The sequence below is a fragment of the Sander vitreus genome, chromosome 4 (genome assembly GCF_031162955.1).
Source record: "Sander vitreus isolate 19-12246 chromosome 4, sanVit1, whole genome shotgun sequence".
Lineage (NCBI taxonomy): Eukaryota > Metazoa > Chordata > Actinopteri > Perciformes > Percidae > Sander > Sander vitreus.
In genome coordinates, this window is record NC_135858.1 from 2,014,969 (window position 1) to 2,036,267 (window position 21,299).

General features: G+C 42.2%; 1 protein-coding gene across 5 annotated transcripts in view; it reads left to right on the plus strand.

Moving 5' to 3' along the window:
• The window catches only part of fbln2 (fibulin 2), a 73,533-nt gene that overhangs the window by 28,723 nt on the left and 23,511 nt on the right, over positions 1-21,299 (plus strand). For all 5 annotated transcript variants that reach the window (XM_078247671.1, XM_078247674.1, XM_078247673.1 and 2 more), the window contains exons 4-8: positions 1,232-1,358; positions 3,355-3,541; positions 11,293-11,502; positions 12,522-12,620; positions 17,710-17,811. In XM_078247671.1, coding sequence (XP_078103797.1) covers positions 1,232-1,358; positions 3,355-3,541; positions 11,293-11,502; positions 12,522-12,620; positions 17,710-17,811 — 725 coding nt within the window. The remainder of the gene's footprint in view (positions 1-1,231; positions 1,359-3,354; positions 3,542-11,292; positions 11,503-12,521; positions 12,621-17,709; positions 17,812-21,299) is intronic.

The following is a 21,299-nucleotide window of genomic DNA, read 5'->3' on the forward strand; positions in this document are numbered from 1 at the left end:
CATATGACCTTAGCAATAAACAAGCTGTTTTGTAAAGGTTTGTGCTCTTCTTTTATTTTTTAAGTATCGGTTTAGGCACCGTTTAGGCACTGGCACTGTTTTAAAAGTATCATTTTAGCACCGGTATCGGAATAAACCCAAACAATACCAAACACGGGGGAATCGACCACAATTCCAGTTTTTAGGACATACACTAGGCCTCTTTACTTTTTTACTGAACTACAGCTTAAGAAAACTTTTTAAGGGATATTACACCAATTTTACACATGAAGATCAGCTTACTCCTCATAAGGAGTACTACTCAACGTGTGAGAACAGTTGTAGTCTTCTGCGGCTCTGGAGGGAGCTTTCACGAGTCAGTTTTAGTTTGTTTTTAATTAGAAAACCTGTGTTACATCTGAAGGTGTATAGATGTGGGTGTTCATTAGGCATGTAAGGTCTAATGAAAGATGATCAGGTTATTTGTGAAGCATTATGACAAGTGTAGGATCCAGGTTTCAGAGGCATTACTCACAAAAGGGCTAAAAGTCAGGATATCTTGGCTTCTGCCGCTTTGAGTTTATTTTTTTATTCTTTTTTAACTACTTATCACAAGGCCCCTTTAAAGTTGTTATTTTTTAGATTTTCCCTATATCAAACTCCAGTTTTGATACTCTTTGTGCTCTGCCTGTTTTCAGCAATAGCAATTCAATATATCTGCATTCTGTTTTCTCTCTAATATATGTATAGTTCTGTGCAGATATAAAGTTTTTAGTGTTTCTTGTGGGTTTGAAATCTTTTGGGTTTGAAATTGTGTATGCGTGCACGAGGGATGCACGCATGTGCTGGACGTGATGCGGAAGATAAAATCCGCTGCATTCATACATTTCACATAGATACCGGCTTCTGTTCCCCGCCGAAAAGGGCACTCAAAGGGACACTTGGACAATTTTAAACCAGCTCTGTTTCATTGCAGTGTGTGTGCAGATGAACGGCTTCCCTCCGTGGCCCCAGCTATCAGTTCGTTAGTCTTTTTTTCGTTTTTTTCTCAGATGCGGCGTGAAACTTCTGGCGTTTTTCCACTACATGGCACCTGCTCGACTCGGCTCGGCCGCGGTGCCCCGTCCTCCATTTTCCATTGCAGATTTAGTACCGCCTCATGCGTCAAAACGCCATTATTGTGCAAAGGAATATGAATCAGATTGTTTGAAATAAGCTACCCCTTGTAAAAGTGTGTGTGTGTGTGTCTCAGTGTTGCAGGGAAGCAGTGCTGTCTCAGCTCTATAAAGGAGAGCCGGTGTGAATCAGGTATGAATTCAGCCAGAGGAGGGGACACATGTGAAGTGGAGGAGGACCAGTGCACAGATGACTCCTACCAGGTACATTATTGTCTCCCCACTATGACAACTCTTACAGTAATGTTGTTTTTAAAGCGGAAGAAACAGAAAGACATGATGTCATGGGTGGATGGAGCAGACATTTTCACCAAGTTCTCTGTAAAACAAACACTGAATTGATTAAAGGCAGTCTGGCATGTCTTCCTCTAGACTAGAATATTAACTGTTTTTGTGAGTCAGGTAGGGTATAAGTCACTTTTTTAAATGGTTCAAGATGACAAAACCAGACCGTGTAAACAGGCAGCTGTCAAGTACTGTGAATACTTTGGAACTGCCACGAAAACACGGTGGAATCTGAGTCTGCCCATGTATCTTAGACTTCAAACGTTTTAAACATCCCCGGGAATGCACTGTCGCTTTGGCCAGAGTGAGATTTCAATTTCAGATAGCAATGCGAGCAGAGAGGGTTTTGTAAAGGCCAGACAGCTTATTTGTCTTTATTGGAAAAAAGGCTAAATATATTGATAAATAACTGCCAAAAGCTCCCATTTCTGTATGCATCCTTCAGACCTGTAAATGCTTCCATATGGAAATAGGAATCATGCCTTTGCTCAGTCAGCTCCAATAGTAAAAGAGGAAACCCGGAGACCCTCGAGCCAGCTGTACATGTGTTGAGGCAGCCGAGCCAAACCATTGTGCCAGGTCATTGTTTTAGAGGAAAGTAAAAAAAAATAGGTGGATGAATGATGAATGCCATGTGGTTTAGCTTGAGGCAGCAGCTGAAACTCTTAGCAGTGTGTAATGAACAAGCCCGCTTGCCTGTTTAGCTGTTATGTCTCCCCCTTTTCTGCTGGTCAAGAAAAACAGGGCTAATAGACAGGCAAAGTCCCTTAGTACCCCTTCTGGTGGACCACCATCGGACCGCACACTGCCTGCGTGGCGTGAGCGTGTCAGCTGCGTGGCGTGTCCGGTTTTATTTTGGCTCCCATGGTAACAGGTTACAGCTTGCACACTGCCTGCGTGACACGCACGAGACGCGCGCATGCTACAAATAGAACCGACGCCTGTTTTTCACCCGACATGCAAGTGTGTTGGAAGCGTTTCCAGACAAAATAGAATACGAAAAGATGGTTATGTGTCATTTTGATATGAATACATAATGACATTTTGATGTTTGAAAGTCTCTAGGTTTTGACATGAAGGCAGATATAAATGTAATTTAAAAAATAAAAATAAATAATTATCGATTTTCAAATATTGCACCTGTCAATACAGAACGAAATATTCTGTAGCCTATTTTGCCGTCAGTACTGCCGACGTTGTATTTGCTGTAATCAAATCAATATATATTTATGTTTATGGGAAACATACATGTGTACAGACAAGGCTTGCAGCAGCGGCACCGCGTCAGACACCTTTCTGGTGTGCAAAGACGCCACGCAACTGACACGCAACAGAACGTTTGCTGTAGCTTAGTCATAGTACCACTTAGTTTTGTGTGAAAACTGCCCTGTGAACTACATCTCTCGTCTCCCACAAAATACGTCACTTACCTTGATGCTCGGCTTGCTCGGTAGCTAGCTAGCTTAGCTCTGTTCCACAACACATGTAACGTTATCTTACCTGATAAGATAACCTGATAACTTTACATCCAGGTACGAAACACAGAAGCATCATAGCTTCGGCGATATGTCACTTATGCAGTGTGTAGTCTTTCTAGAGACATATTTTCATATACTTCAACTGTTTTACGACAAACTGAGACTTTCTTGACTTGGAAAATTATCTTTTGAACGGACGGACATCATATGTGTAATTCCTGGCTCAATTCAAACGGGATCAAAAAACAATTTGCCTCTCCGTGTTCACTACCATACATATCTTTTTCCTAATTAAGGTCTCATGGTGGTCCAACGGAAGGGGAGGGACTTTGCCTCTCTATGGTGGAGGGTCATAAAAAGAGGTGGTGATTAGAGATGTGACGGGCCCCCCAGTGACACACTCCTAATACGCTCTGCTGTTGTGTCTGGATGCACAGGTGTGCTGCAGCTGCTGTGCCCTTGGCTTACGGGCGCGCAGTGAAGGATGGGGTTGTGATGCCCACCAGTACCTGGGTTACCCGTGTGGACACGTCTTCCTCACCTGCTGCCAGGAGGACGAAGGTCTAAGCCAGATCCTGCTGAGAAGAAAGCAGAAGCCCAGACCAACTTCTATGCCAAGAAAAGGTATCTGTTACACCGCAATGTTTCACTGGCATGGAAAAGCTCAATGGTGTTTTAAGCCCCCAACGTCTCCTTCCAGGCAGCGCTGCGACCGTTGACTTCATGGCACCTAACCCTAACCATAACCATAACCATTGCCTAATCCTAGTGCCTTCCAGGCAGCGCTGCCTGGAAGACGACATTGGGGGCTTAAAACACAGATATACCATGGAAAACACATTCGTCATGCACATTGGTAATGTTAGGATTTACTGGATGTTACAAACCCCTAGGAGTCAAAGAGAAAAAGAAAGTAACATTTCCTAATGCTTTGCAGCTGTGAATAGCTTCTCCATTTTCTTTATGCATTTCCCAGTGGGACAATAGATATTTTGAGTATACTATACTACATTTTGTCAGTTTTTCAGTTTTGAATGCACCACAAACCTAACCTGATGAGCCAGATGTTTTTTTTTTTTTTTATAATTATTTTTATTATTTCCATCAAGATGCAATACACATATCAGCATACTGTGTAATGTCATACTTCAAACAGAATACATTTCCTACTGGTGTCAATATTCTTCTACTCCACATTTTTGACACACAAACCCAAACACACACCAACACACATTTTGACACAAATCCACACACTTCCACCCACCTGTCCCCACGCACACACACACCCCCACTTGGTTTCCAGCTCTCAGTCACCCTACTTAGTTCTTATTTCTTAGCCATTACATTTACAACGCTTCATATATGTCCTGCCACATCTTGTTGAATTGTTGCCTTTTGTACCGGTCTTCAAACATTGATTTTTCTATACTTAAATAGTATTTCATTAGTCCCTTCCATTGTTGTAACGATGGGGCCTCTGTATCCTTCCAATACTGTAAGATTAATTTGTTATATACCAAGGAGGAGGAAAGGACCATCCATCCAATGGGGTATTTTAGCTTGTCTGTACTTTGGAAGATACTGCTCAAGACTGTGAAATCGATTGTAATTTTACAGATCTTGGTCATCCATTTTTGGATCTCTACCCAACCCTTACAGACCTTCTCACGTTCCCAGAAAGCGTGTATTATTGTCTCCTTATGTGTGCCACATTTTACACAAACAGGGGAGATAGAGACATCAAATTTATTTATTTTTGATTTAGTGTACTATATCCTTGTCATGAGCTTGTCTTGTATGAGACGCAGATTGTCATTGGTGGTAATGGTGTTGGTTATATTTAGGCAATCTTTCCAGGTTATATCAGAGTTATTTATTTTAAGTTCTTTGTTCCAACCTTCACATTTTTTGGAGAGAATAATTATCTGCCTGTGCATCTCTAAGGTGTCTGTACACTTTCCCTATTCATTTCTTGTTTTCTGAGCCAGATGGTTTGTTACACCGAACCATGTAAGAACCAATCATTGGAAACTGTTTGGAAAAGGGCAGGAACTTTCAAAAAAATATCTGACAGGTGATTGGATGAACCATCTGTCTGTCAAACTCTTACCGAAGCCAGTCGGGAGAAGAGGGACAACATCTTTTCCATCGAGGAAAGCCTTCAGTGTCATTCTTTGCTCTTCTTTCAATGAAGAAATAGTTCTGATACAAATGATGCTATCGCAGCGTCTACGCTAACCTCTTTAGCAGCTGACATCGTTGTTTTAAACAAACAGTCGCCCCTCCATGTTGTCAGAAACCTAAACCTCGCCCGTAGCTGCCAACAGCTCCTCACAGGACGCTGATTGGTTAGACTCACAGTTGCTCAGATACAAACGCATTACTTAAAGCCTAGTCTATATCGACGATGTTCCACTTCCGGGATTGTTCAGGTGCCGTTGGACATTCAACCGGATGTCCCTCTTTTTCTTTCTTTTTTTTAAAGATTATTTTTGGGCTTTTTTTCCATCTTTATTTTGATAGGACAGCTAGGTCCTATAGGGAAGATATGCAGGAAATTGTCACAGGTCGGATTATGGACCTCTGCATCAAGGCATAAACCTCTCAGTATATGTGCGCCTGCTCTACCACTGACCCAACCCGGCCACCGGATGTCCCTCTTTTTAGGCCGGATGTCCGTCACCTTCTTCTTTCTTTGTGTTGGCGTTCTAAACTCTGCTGGATTTCTGAGAACTATGGTTAACTGCTCCTCAGATCTCTGCAGGGTAAATCCAGACAGCTAGCTAGACTATCTGTCCAATCTGAGTTTTCTATTGCACGACTAAAACTACTTTTGAACGTACACATGTTCCACCAAAACAAGTTCCTTCCTGAGGCTGTTTTGCAGCGGCGCCGGGGCTCCGTACGGAGCTTAGCACCGCCCAAAACGATTGTGATTGGTTTAAAGAAATGCCAATAAACCAGAGCACGTTTTCTCCCATCCCGGAATGCTGTGTGGACTGGCCAGACCCTCCTCTGCTTGAAGCTTGACAAGATGAATGTTTGTGTGATCTTGTGATATCGCGAGAATCCAGCTGCCGTGCAAGGTAACCACAAACCTAAACTTGCATTGCCAGACCTATCTCAACAGCCGGAGTTGGAGATATATTCTAGGATAGGGGGAAAAGACACTCTGGGTTGTTTAAATTTCTTTAAACCAATCCCAATCGTCTTGGGCGGCGCTAAGCTCCGGAAGCAGCAACGGTGCCTCTGCTAAATAGTCTCGGGAAGGAACTTGTGTTGGTGGAACATTTGCACCCCGCAAAAGAAAACACCACATACAATATTAAAAGAAGTTAACTGTTGACACAGTACAGTAACGTGAGCTATTTAAATTAGCTGATACATGGTTAAACCTCATTTGCTGTTACCAGTGTATCACTGGGTGTACCTTGTCTTCTACTTGCAGTCTACTTGTGCAGTCTGGAGTCTTCAGACTAGATGTACTATTCTACTGCTGCTGGGGACAACAGGCTGCTAAACTTACAAGATCTTGAAAACTATGCTCATATTGAATTTCACCCTGGTCATACTTTTTTGATAACTTACTTTTCATGTTTAGCAGTTAGTACTTGGACAAATAAAACATTTGCTTCATTCTGCCTCATCAACAGCTCTGCGACTAAGTATATTCACTGTTACAACCTTTACCCAACCATTGGACTGAAATATGGATTTGTTCTGGGTTGAGCCATCGCTACTTTCTCCTTATTGAAGTTTATGTCAGAGGTAGAGTATGGGCTGTGTTTGATCTCGCACAAGACAGATGCTTTAGGTTGATTGGTCAGGAGTCACGTTACCGTTCAGAGTAATGGGAAAAGATGTATGCAAGCTGTGATCAATCAGGAACAGATGGTAGCTCAGGCTGCTGTCTCTCTACTTGTGCCAGCAAAGTTTTTCAAGCAGTGGAGGTTCAAGATAAACATGCTTCACTGCAAAAGTATTCCAATACCCATTTGTATCTCATGTCTACAAACACGTGGTTGAACCAGTTTGTTTGTGAACACTTTTGCTTATGTTCAGTGCATGGGCCGCTGAATATGACGGTTGTCTTTAAAAGGGATACAGCAACGGCCAGAAGTTGTGCAAAATCTCTCAATTCTAACCATAATAATATAATTTTCATACGTTCACCCAGGAAGTGCATGTTCGTTCCTCCGGAGTGTTAATCCAAACCGCGATCTTTTAGGCACCAAAACAACTAGTCGTTTTGGTGCCTAAACTTTACTGCCGATGCCGCCAAACGCCATAGCTGTATCTCTTCTAGCCACAACTGAATATGACCAATATATCTTGTTTGCAGCTGTAACTGGCCGGCTACATTGCACGCATAACGTATGTGGAGCGGTTGCTCCAACGCTGCGCTTCCACTATAATCAATGATACTGGCTACAGCATGTAAGTGGTGCGTATGCTCCGCAGAGATCTGCTCTACAAGTGGAAAATAGGACAGTCTCCTATTTATATATATTTACGCAAGATGTGTGCACACCTTTTGCACAGAAATGGATCCTAAAGTGTCTATTTCTTTTAAATTAAACTACCGATATACTGGAAATGACTAAGGGCCCTATCTTGCACCCGGCGCAGCGCAAAGCCCGACGCAAGTGTCTTTGCTAGTCTTTTGCAACTTTACCGACGCAGTTGTCAATTTCCCGTCCAGCACCCACACCGTCTAAATAGCAAATGCACCTGCGCCCATCTGTGTGCCCATGGGCGTGCTGGTCTTACAGGGAGGTGTGTTCAGGTGCATTCTGGGCGTATTGCTATCTTGAGGCAGTGGGAAGTGATGGCACCATTGACCAACAAAAACCTGGTCTAAAGTCAATAACGCAGCATTTCATTGTTATTTTAACAGAGCATTAGTAAAATGCTCCTAGGCTCGTGCACAGCGCGTGCACACTCTGCTTGTTACACACACAGGGACGCACAGCAGCACACACACATGCAAAAGATTACAAATAAAAATAGTAGGGTGCAAATCCTCCATCATAATAGCAATGCGCCAAGGTCCAAACGCGCCTGGCTTTTAAAGGGAACGGGAGATGATCTCTGATTGGTTTATTGCATGTTACGCCCAAAACACACCTCTGATTAATGAAGACACTAAGTACAACCCTTTTGAACCATGCGCCTGACGCACCGACAAAAATGATTAGCAAAAGTGGATTTGGACACGCCCTAAACGCACCTGCGCCAGGCTCTGATGTGGTGAAGTAAGACTTTAAAAAGATAGCGTGACACCACATTTGTTAGTGTGTTTGTCTGTACTCCCTCCTGTGCAGAGCATTACGTCCCTCTTAGTAAAGCACAAGAAAAGGTCTTCACTCAACAGCTAAGACCAGAATCATTGGTTTGGAATTTGGTGGACCTTTGTTCAGCTTTTTAGTTTATATGTTGGGACCAGACACACAGCATGCATTTGCAGTTCATTATTAGTCAGCCTTTGTATAGTTGTACCGATGGTGATGGTGAGGTAAGGTCCGTCTCCTCACTGCCTTAGCCTGTTATTTCATTCACAACATCAGAGGAATTCCTCCTAATCCCGCCCTTTAATGAGCTCTGTTCTAACCATCGACTGCAGTTAATTTCCTTAGGCTTTAAAAGGGAAATTTGAATGATGTCATCCTGAAGCGGGAATCAAATAACCTGCCGAAAGCTGTGGAAGGTTTAGGAGCTGCAAAAACTGTTCAAGCTCTCAGTTAGTTGCACACACACACACACACACACACACACACACACACACACACACACACACACTCTTACAATGCATGAAGGTTGCCTTTACTGTGAGTGTTTTATGGATGAAATTATGGATGAGGTGCACTGTAATTATTTCCATGGGAATATGTTTTCAGTCTTATGACTCACCGCCTTTTAATTAAAACAGGAAACATTTAATCGCCTTGCTCTTCTGAATTATATTTACTTTAAAACCCACATCTGGATCGATTACTGCTGCGTAGGGCTGAAACGATTCCTTGAATAATTCGATTACAAAAAATCCTCGAAGCAAAATTCTTTGCCTCGAAGCTTCGTTAAATCAACGTAATTAAGGTTGTACGGCTCACTGTGTTTCCGCACGGAGGATAATTACTAGCGCACACAACAGGTTGACGCTTCTGTGGACACAAGACCGTTTATATACTGTCTATGCCCGAGACTGACGGCCCAGATTACAAATGAAGGAAGACGAAAATAGCGAGGGTCTAAGAGAAGAGACAGGCGAGAGAAAACGACAGAAAGTTTGGGATCATTTTAAGCTGCAAACATGCTGCTACATCATCTCTGTAGAAAACATACAGTCTACTCATCCATTCTACGGAGCCAACCCGACACCAGGTAGCTAACTAACGTCTGCTGCTCTCGTCCACCGCGCTGTTTTACACAACTAGCCTACAGCATGCTACTCTGCTAACAGCCATGTTTTACCAACAAGCTAAAACGAGAGCTGTCGGTTTGTAGTCTGACTGTTTATTAGTTTGCTACTAATCTTTGGAAACTTAGCTGCTGCCGGAGACAAACCGGCTCCTCCCCCCAGCATGGCCACTTAATATGCACGTGAATGACGTCATCATGCCGGTGATGTCTGCATTCTTTATTCTCTCTCCTCACTGTGTATTAGGCTTCTTAAAATGTGTCCCCCAGAACAGTGTAGTTGAATGGACCTGCTGTAAGCTTTGTACAGTCACATTTACCCTCTGGTTAGTGAACAGCTCTTTTGCATATCCAGTGCAAAGAGCCAGAGGCAAGAAGGGGAAGGGGGTGAAAAATATTAACATTTGGGCCACCAAAAATGTACTTGGAATTTGTCAATAACAAATGTTGCTTTTTCAAAAAAAACCTGTCTTTTGTATATCCTTTTTTTTTTAGTACACAGCAATAATAAATATTTACTATTGCTGTTTACTAAGTATTTCTTACTAAGTATTTCTTATCCGATTACTCGATTAATTGATGGAATAATCGGTAGAATACTCGATTACTAAAATAATCGATAGCTGCAGCCCTACTGCTGCAGTATACTTTTGGCCCTTACCCCTTAATGTATAAGGGTGTCTATGACCAATTGCATTGTTAATGCACTGTGCTGTAAGTCTTAAGTACAGACAAAAAGTCATGGCAACCAAAAGAAAACAGAACATGTGGTCACTGTTCGACAGGTGATGTTGACAGAGATGCACTTTCTCCTACAATGCAATCGTCTAATGGAAAAAGGAAACATTTTTTAGATACAATGTAATCTCAGATTTCAAAGAGCCGAATGACCTTTTTAAAATTAAAAATTATCCTGGGAGGAGACAGAGCATATCGTGCTGCCCAATATGTACAATCTTGCCACAACCTGAAGGACAGTAAATGGCCGACACACACACACACACACACACACACACACACACACACACACACACACACACTATACATATATTATGGCATGCCATTTAGGAAATTATTATATATATATATATGTAAAGTTTGAATATATTGAATGAAAGTATGAATATATGAATGAACCTTGAATATATTGAATGAAGGTCTGAATATATTGAATGAATGTCTGAATATATCAAATGAAAGTCTGAATATATTGAATGAATGTCTGAATATATTGAATGAAAGTTGAAATGGAATCTGACGTCATTGTCTGCCGCCATCTTGTGTTTTCATTGTAATTAATCCTTACCGAAGTGTGACACTAGGAGCGAATCAGCAAGAAATCTAGTGTCAGAAATTTTGAGCAAAGGAGATTATTAACACACTGGCGAAAGCATGTACGGGCCAAAACACTGATAACGGTAACCATATCAGGTACCGTTCTCCCAATGAAGAAGTTTATTCACTTTTTCATCGTGGAAGAACGAATGAATGGAACCTCTCTGGTCAGGCAGGTCCCTTTCATCAGGCTAACGTCAACACACCTTTCATTCAATATATTCAGACTTTCATTCAATATATTCAGACTTTCAATATATTCAGACTTTCATTCACTATATTCAGACTTTCATTCACTTTTATTCAATATATTCAGATTTCCATTCAACATATTTAAGGTTCATTCAATATATTCAGACATTCATTCAGTATATTCAAACTTCACATATGTACAGTCATTATATATATATATATATATATCCATCCTAATATTGTGGTAAATTGTGGTTCATGTTACCGTTTAGTGTTCTGTCCGATTAATTTTTTTTAAAATTTAATTTAAAAGAGAGAGAAATACAAAAATATGACTCATAATAAACCATGACATTAATAAAATAAAACGACAATAATAAGATAAGATAACATGAATGGGATCAACTCTACGCTCCTCTCACTCCTTCCAGTCTCCGACAGCAAGTTCCCCAACGAGGCCTTCTCCATCAGTGCTACAGAAGAAGCTGCAAACGCAGTGGAGGAGCAGGGGGATGTGGATGAGTGTCAGCTCTACCCGGGCCAGCTGTGCCAGCACACATGCACCAACATCTGGGGCTCCTACCGCTGTGGCTGCAACCAGGGCTACATCCTGCAACAGGACGGAAGCTCCTGTGCACCAGGTACAGTAACACACCTTGGTATTCAAACATGTGACTCAACTCTGTGACTGAATCTGTGTCATCTGGCTTTGGTTGTAAACTACAGTCATACCGATACAAGTAGCGTAATGCCTCCGATACTGCCTAAAACGATGTTATCGGTGAGACAGACCACTTTTTTCAACTTTTTTTTATTTCAATTTTAACAATAAATGACATACAACATAGGCCAAAGTGAACAACAGACCAACATTTCTTTTTATAAATCTTAAAGTAACTTATGTTGAAGGGATCCTTAAAATTTGCTTATCAAAATCTGATATGGCTTGAAGTTACAGTATGTTTGCACGAATGTTCTTGAAAGTAAGATGTCATATTTCAGAGGGAGGCTGGCTTGGTACAACTCATTATGTAGCTAACAAGTTTCAATTTTTTTTACATTGACATTTGAATCATAATGACAAAAGCTATTGTCAAAACTCAACAGAGATGGGAAAAAACCCTCTGAGGGTTGATTAATAACCAGCTTTTTTACTTGGCCTATGAGAGATGTACACATATTCTGAGGGCATTTGTATTATGCACTTCTGCACTGATCACCTTCTCAAGGTGCGTTCACACAGAGCGTTTTTCGCAGGAATTTGGCGGCGCAATTACATAAACAAAGTCACATGTACACAAAGTCAATGTAAAGATGCAAATTTGCGGCGGTGGCCGTAAATGATGCCCCAAATGTGTGTGTTGAAATATTTACTGTCAGTTTTATTTTTTGAAGGGTGAAATTTGAAGAATCAAAAAAATACTCGATGTAGGGAAAACTGACTATGATATATGGTCTTTGTACCCAAAGTTATTTTGTCTGTTTTACGTGTAAAGTGGGAGGAGAGGGTGATTTATAAATTGATTGATTAATAAGGTAAATCAAGATTTACGCAAGTTAATCGACCTCCAGGAGGCACACATCATGGCTTAGGTCAAAAGGGAACTAACATAAAGAGACATGTTCTTCCTGGTTTCTGTTGCCATGTTTCCGTGTACAGTGAGTCGAGACGAGGACAACAGAGTCCGAGAGCACAGTCCTGCTAGCACCGCACCCAGCGCAACCACCAGCAGCCCTGCCCGCCTCAATCCATGTGCAGGTAATACCAGCATTTCACTGCAACGCATGTAAACATTCAAACCTTCAGCAGCTGTGCATTTATTTTAAAATTACACATTCGGTCATGTTTGGTATTTAGACTCAGACAGGTTTTATTTCTTCGTTTTCCATGTTTTGTGTCTTAAGTGTTTGGATTTCTCCCATCAGAGCCATGATTTTATTTTGTTGGGCTGCGACTTTTGTGATCTCCGCTGACTGGAAGTCGAGAGATTTCTTGATCTCCTCCACCTCTTGGTTTGTAGGGATGTCCCGATCAGCTTTTTAGACTCCCGATTCGATCTTTTCTTCAATGCCTAGCGAATCTATCTCTTTCTCTCCCAGTGTGTCTTTCTGCGTGAGCAGCACGGGTTGAAGCCAGAAAATATTGTAAACAAATTAATAACGTAACTAATTCCACTGGTGGGACTGTTGAGCTCTGTTTCAGACTGATACCTCCGGTTCAGGCTGGTCCTCGTCCTCAACACGGGCCTTTTTCAGTCGCGGAAAATACTTTTCTGGATTGAAGCAGCAAATATTCAGTGTAAGAGTAAAAAAATGACATAACATTATTTATAATAAGTTTAATTGATTCACAGCTGCTACATATCGTGTTTTGACCTCGACAACCCAACAGCATTTTACCGCAAACTTGCGACTAGTTAACTTTCTAAAGCGGGCGCAATCGCTTGTTTGCTAAGAGTCGGGTCGGGACTCCAACATTAACACACTGACAACATTGTATTCAGAATATAAAATATATTTAGAGGACTTTTCAATGTGTGATTGTGTAAAGGTGTTCACGAGATTCCATGGAGACAGACGCTGTGTGCACGGAGGGGAGGGGCTGTGTGTGTGTGTGTGTGTGTGTGTGTGTGTGTGTGTGTGTGAGAGACGCGTGAGCGACAGAGAGACGGAGGAGAGCAGGGAAAGGAAATGCAGCTGAACGAATACGCTGCGTGTTTTAAATAGCGTTAAAAAAAATAATAATAATAATAACGAAACGCAATATGTGGTGACCAGTGTTGATTGTATGGCGCACCGCCACAAATTAGTCTGTGTGTGTGGGAAACACTGCTGTGATCGGGACAACCCTAGTGGTTTGCATTTTTCTTTGGCGGAATCCTTCCTGACATTTAAGTGTAAAGCACAAATGAAAAGCATAGATCAGGTTGTATTCTTGGGTTACTCATTGATCATTCATCTTACTCTGCCCTTCAACCAACCTGACTTAAAGGGAAGATTTTCCACCTTTACTGTGGATGTCCAATCAGTACTGATGGTATATGTAGTCTGTTAAAGAAATAAATCCCCCACCGTGTCCCATATTGACTGAGAAAGCTCATTCTCCTGCTTGTGTAGCCATAGCAACTGTGGCCACATGTACCAGTATGCATTGCGACTTCGCTAAGCTCTCTTAGCTTTTTTAGTTAACAAAAAAACTAAACTCACAAAATTACGAGAAAGGAAACATTCTCACACCTAAACAGAAAGATACAGCCGTACACCTTACCTTACCTTACGTACACCCAAGACGAGATTAATTAACCCTAACAGAAACCAGATATAACTCCCCAAAACTGTCTCTTACTATTTAGTAAAAATAAATCCTGAAGTCAACAAGTAAGATGTGAAAAGAAACTGCTGTTATTGCCAGACCTCTCTCCACAGTCTCCAAGTAAGGTCTGGCTACAGCACAGACGCACAATCGTCTTGGGCGGCGCTTAGCTCCGGACGCAGCGACGGTGGCTCTGCTAAGACATGCGTATTAAGACAATGTGGTGCCCCTGGGCACTATACCTCAAAGCCAAATACTGTTGTTAAGCCACCAGACTCCATTGACAAAATATATTTATTTTTTTATTAAATTTTTTATGATAATCATAAAACACACTTCAGTCAAACTCGACACACAAAAAAATAACCAAAACCAGGCCCTCAAAGGAATGCGCCCCCACAAATGTTAGAAATGAAACCTATGCCTTTCGGGTTGCCGGCCAGCTGCCATTTTGCCAGATTTTTGTGCCATCATCTAAAGTTGTGTGTTACAGCTTTATATGTAACTAGGGCTGGGAAATATGTCAATATAAATCGATATCGTGCTATGAAATAAGATATCGTCTTACATTTTGGATATCGTAATATAACATAAGTGTTGTCTTCTCCTGGTTTTAAAGGCTGCATTACAGCAGAGTGATGTCATTTTCTGAACTTACCAGACTGTTGTAGCTGTTCTATTAGTTGCCTTTACCCACGTAGTCATTGTAACCACACTACTGATGATTATTTATCACAAATCTCATTGTATTCTGTAAATATTTTGTGCAAGCACCAATTGTCAACCCTACAATATCGCCGCAATATCGTCATCCAGGTATTTGGCCAAAAATATCGTGATATTTGATTTTCTCCATATCGCCTAGCCCTATGTGTAACCCCCATTTTCCACTGGACACGTCTGTGCTGCGTTCCGGCTGCGTTCCTGTTTCGTTTCGTCCTCCGCCACGCGCCATACCGCACTGGGAGCGTCTCAGAAGCGCAGCGTCTTGCTGCCCAACTCGCAGATTTTATTGTCACTACAAGTACTTTACAGAACAATCCCGTGTTTATTAAGCCAGTATCTACCTTCCACTCCAAGCACTCCTACAGTTAAACTCCATGCCTTCTTTTTTCTGGTGTTGTCCTCATAAAAAGAGTCTGTCATGTCTTTATTATGTTTTTCCACCTCCAAGATGAATCTCTTGTCGTCCGTGGTGTTGTAGAGGAGACGTAAACAATATTGGGGGTGTTTTGGTAAACTGTCTGGATGCTCTCGCTTTTTCGCTTCCTGCCCGGCTGTCCGAATGCCCCGCGTGCCGCGTATCTTTAGGGGAGCGGAGAGCCGCTTCACGCACGCTTCTGGGAGGCGCCGTGACGCGGCTGGTGGAATATCAAGCATTGACTGTATTGGCTGCAATTGCTCGCGCCGCCTCCGGAACGCAGTGCAGACGCCTGGTGGAAAATAGGGGTAATAGGGGTTTGAGGGCTTAAAAGAGTATTTTAAGTTTCATATAAGGCGGTGAAGTGTACAAGCAGTTGCAACTCAATGTCTAGAGCCCAGTAAGCATCTGCTCAACAAATCAGCTCTGCTTTTATTGAAAGAAAGCATGCAGGCCGGGCTGAGAAGGTCTGACATGATGTGTTGCTGTCTGATTGCCCTGAGGCGAATAACTCCCTTATGAAGTAAAAAAGTAAAAAAACACAAAAAAAAACAGGGGCAGTTGCCTCGCTGCATGCATTTTTCACTGATCAACTGTTGAGCCGTGCTGCTGCAGCTTCATGAGCTGAATCTTGATCAAGTCAGGCAGAGATCAACAGTGCAAACCCTTAAGTCTCTACTCCAGGCTCCAACAAAAGCCATGCTCCTTCAAAGTGCCTCTGATTGTTAGTTGTAAGAATAACCTGATCGACGTATCGAGCGGCCTTCTGACACTTTAGCAGGGAATGTGTTGGTGAGAAATTGTGAGAAATTCCTGGCCCATGCGTCTTTGTAACAGTCGACAAACTATCGGGCTGTTAAATAGAGAGAATTGATTCTGTTGTGTTGAATGTGATGGCTCATGAGGGGCTCCTTCCTTGAATCTAGATTAGAGCTTAGATCGGGCCCAAAAAAATCAAGCCCGACCCGAGCCCGGTCCCGCCCGACACATTAACTGTAATTATGAGCCCGAGCCCGATTTTTTTTATAATACGTGGGCCGTTATAACTGACGTTCTCAACTACAATTCCGAGTTGTTTGAACTACAGAAATCTGTTTAGAATTATCTTCATGAATAGTAATGCAACAAGGACGAAGCATGTAAAAAAGTTTGTTTTTTCAGAATGGAACAGATTGCAAATGGATCCGAATGAAGAAACGTAAAAAAAACCTGGACCCTAGCTGCTCCCTCAGCCGAATAGTGAGGGGAACAGATCAAGGCAGCAACATAATCAAAGCCCTGGAACCATATAGGAGACTTTCTTGTCTCGATCACCTAATTAATTCCGTCCTTCGCCACGGTCTGCATGCTGACGCACTGGCCGACAACAGTGCTGCAGAGGGGGGAGACGTGATGTAGCCCAGTTTACCTCACACTCAAGTCAGTGCAGGACATCCACCCAGAGCTACGGGAGAAGCTGGAGAGCCATAGCTTGCTCCCCACCGAATAAGGCTAATAAAGTAATGATTCAAAAAACACAAATGCTTGGTCAAGGGCCCGGCCCGAGGATGGCGGCGGAAAATATCGGCCCGGCCCGTGGGTCGGGTCCGGTTCGGGCTCGGGCTCAGGCAGAGAATCTAAACTCTAATCTAGAGCTGCAAAGATTAATCAATTAATCGATTACTTGTCAACTTTTAAATGAATCTGTTTTGACAATCCATTAATCGGTTTGAGTCATTAGAAATTCTCTGATGTCAGCTTCTTAAATGTGAATATTATTCTAGTTTCTTCTCTCCTCTGTGACAGTGATTTTCAGACACTTTATAAACCAAACAACTTATCGATTGATTGAGAAAATAATCAAAAATCAGTAGTTGCAGCCCTAAATGAATTACAAAGACAGCAGAGAAACAGCTCAAAGATGAGAATTGAAGACATCATGAGTGAATGAATGGAATCCAGACATGATGTAGTAAATGCAGAGTAACCTATCTGGCATGATAGATTGAATATTGGAAAGTAACTGTATAAGTCTTATAGGATTCTTACACTGTTTGAAATTATTCCTATTGTGTTTTATAATTGTTTTTCTATAATAAAAAAAAAAGTGTGTTATGTTCATGTTTATAATGTGTGATAGTTACTAAGTCTGACTGTTAGTTTGATCTTTTGTTTATGGGAAATGTGCGTTTGTGTGTATGTTTGTGTGTGTACACATGCATGTATTGCACATTGACGTGACTTTACATATATTCTTGTAATGGAATGTCTGTGATGTAATGTGTATGTATTGCGTGTCTAGTGTGGACCCCAGGAAGAGTAGCTGACTGCTAGGGCATCAGCTAACGGGGATCCTTTTCATAAGCAATAATAATAAACATGGTGGTGATCATGCTGCAATTTTGTGTCATGCAGAAAACGGTCCTTGCAGTCAGCAGTGTACGGCGGTGGCCGGCCGGACTCGCTGCTCCTGCTTCCCAGGGTTTTCGCTGATGACAGACGGACGCACGTGTGAAGGTAAGGGCTGCCCGCTCGTTGTTGTCATGGCAACGTTGGCAGTAATTGGAGTGGTTCACAATGCTCGTATGTATCCCTTAAGCTGTCTCCCTCGAGCAGGGTTTGCACAAGGTGACAAGCAACCCAACGCCATCAACAATAGCACTCAACTGCTGTATACACGAACAGCAACACATATAGCCATGACAACAGTTTGTCCAGGGATCGGGACACTTTTTAATTGGGTGCAGTCACTGATGAAGGAGGCAAATGCAGGTCTTGTGATACTAAACAATGCATTGAGTGATTGTGCTCCCACTTCCTGCTGCCTGGAGCATTAGTCAACAACGGCCAATTACTCTGTGGCAGCTACAGCTGCTGTTACAAACACTGACATGCCCGGATTATCCATAAGGGCACTTGGGCCAGTGCCCAGGGGCACCAACCATTCACAACCATACAATATTAACAATATTTTCCGTAAATTATTATATTATTCACTTGAAATTGTTGAAAGACCATACGGTACTCGTTTATGAATACTAATTTCACAATAATAATAATACATTATAAATAAATCCATATTACATGACCACTATCACTCCCCCTGCCCAATCTGTCAGAGTTGAGTTGGTCCACAAGTACGCGCAAATGTATCATTCGGGGGATGGGGGGAGGTTAACAATAATCAAAAGTGGCCAGTTTAACCCCCCGAAAAATGTTATTATAATGATGAATGTAAAATATTAACTGTTATAAAAAATGATAAGTGGTTGGCTTTCCTGATTCAATGTAATTGGCAAGCAAAGAAAAAAATGTTTTACACAAACCCCCCCCCCCACCTCTGGGTGAGACTTGGGTGCGCCCAACCCTTCTCCGTGTTTTTTGAGCACACAGCACGGTGTGTGCGCTTCGTGAGTTTATTCAGTATGCAGAGAAGTGTAAAAGACCGGTCCGCAGTCGGCGCTTCTTTTCCTAGAACTCGTATTTCTTTCAGAGGACTTAGTGCAATAAATCCATATTCTTAGATCTAATATTGATAGTCTTTTGTCCATATCCTATTCATTTTTGGTCCTTTTATTGTCGTTAGCTGTGATGCTAAAGCAGTTTTAGCTTTCCCATGATGCTTTTGAAAGTTTTTGACCTATCAGCGGAGTTGCTTTCAGGGCCCGTGAAATAAAGTCGGAAAAATACAGATTTGACCGACCCACAATTTTTCAAAAGCTTTTTGCATTGATAGACATTTTGAATTGAGATATTTGAATATAGTGCTCACTGCTCATATGCCTACATGTATGGAGTTGGATAAGTTAGTAAATTACATTTGAGAAATCCCCTTGATTACGTCCTGATATTTTTGCCAGGAGGACAGCACGGGTAAAGGGGGGGGGGGGGTGGGGGGGGGGGCTTTGAGGTATTGTGCCCAGGGGCACCACATTCATTCATTCATTCATTCATTAATACGGGCCTGCTTCCTGAGACCATTTAGCAGAGCCACCGTCGCTGCGTCCGGAGCTAAGCGCCGCCCAAGACGATTGTGCGTCTGTGGCGTAGCCAGACCTTACTTCGCAGCGCTGTGGCGAGAGGTCTGGCAACGCGAGACTAGGGCAGCTGAGAATCCATGTAAAATGGCAAGATAAGCAACTGCACGCACAACATTTTACTGTGGAAAAACTCATCACATAGATCGACATGAGACCTCCCAAATGTAATTGTTACCATGCCAAAGACTATTTTACATGAAGGGTCTTACGGTAGTAAATCTACTGCAGTAGTTAGTAAATTGATCCATGCATTTGCAACATGGCGACAACTTTTTTTCAATACACAACAGCTAAAGCATTGCGTGTTCTAATCCCTTCTTACGCCACTTGTACTTTTGAGTGTACAAGATGTCGCTACAGAAAAGGACAGGTAGAAAGTGAGTGATATCAACGTGAATATAATTTGCTTGTATGAATAAGTTTTCTCAGATCATGTGTGGCTTCAATACTGAAGGCCTGCTGTGAAATCTTGATTTCCCTGCACTTGTGATAGTGAATGTATACAGTGCGAGTGTGTCTGGCAGACCTGGCTGAGTTTATTTAATCTGTCCGTCAGTCACCAGACGGGATAATACCTCTGGATGCACACGCACATAAGAGTTAGTGTTTCCCCTCCGAAATTCACTCTGTTCAGTGAGCCGAGTGAGGACCGAAAGTGTTCCCACATGTGAAGATGTGGGTGGGCAACTTTTGGTTTAGACTGGAATGGAAAAAGCAAACAGCACTACAAGGTGTAAGTGTGACGGGGGTATTTGAGGATTTAATGGATGTTTCCAGTAAATGGAAGCACTTCTATCATAGAGATCCAATATCATTTAAATCACATTTTTACAAGGTAAGTAAAGCTGCTTATCTCCATATGATGCACTCAGCTACATACGAATGGATGTAAGATCTTAACACACAATTGTTCCCATGGCGATCCTACCAGTGTGTCAACCAGGATGGGATCTGTGATAGGGCTTTATAAACGAGCTGAATAGTAAATGTGCGGGCTAGACAGTTGCTCAGTGCTCTGATATTATTTCTGCTCATCACCAGGCTGTGAATGGATATTCCTGAACTCACACACACACACACACACACACACACACACACACACACACACACACACACACACAGACAAACCAAATTCAAACATCATAGTGGTTTTCTTGCTTTAACACATCTTTGCCACCTTCACAGTTCTATGAAATTCAAATTGAGTCCTAAACAAACTGTTGCGGGCAGGGATGGATTTGATTTGTTTCTTCCTCAAAATAGTGCATTGCAACATGGCATTATGACTTCACGTAAACATACACGCCACTTTCCTGAAGCCAAATGGCGTGTTATCTGTACGCATTTTGAGCTATCCACATGTGTGTCTACGCTGTGTACAGCGGATGTAAACATACACGCCACGTGGCGTCGCCACGTGCCGTGCTATCAGCGATCAACAACGTCAAAAAGAAAAACGTTGGGTTTAGGGAAAGAACATTGGGAAAGGCTTTAGTAACACTAAAAAACGACAAAAAACACGACGGTGACCAACGTCACACGCTTAGGGAAACCATAAAGCGGTTGGGTTTAGGAAAAGAACATTGGGGAAGGCTTTATTAAAAAAAACAAAAAAAAAGAAAACAGTTGATAAATGCCACACGCGAACCCGGCTCTCCTGGGTGAAAGTCCTGTGTTTTACCCATCCGCCACCCCAACCAACCTCCCCTCCTTTCGTACTACTCACTACACCGATAATTCACATGTAATGTATGTCAATGTATGTCAATGGAGGCCAAACGGCGTGGATAAACACGCTAAAAAACGATTAAGCGTCTTTATAACGCGCAAAAACGGCATACGAATTGGCGTGTCATACATACGCCACTTCATGAGATCAGTCAGTGCATTGAGATCAGCTTTCAGAGTTGCATGTAATACATGGGTGTTATCTATGGATGGGAGCCTGCACCAGTGTTGTAGTCG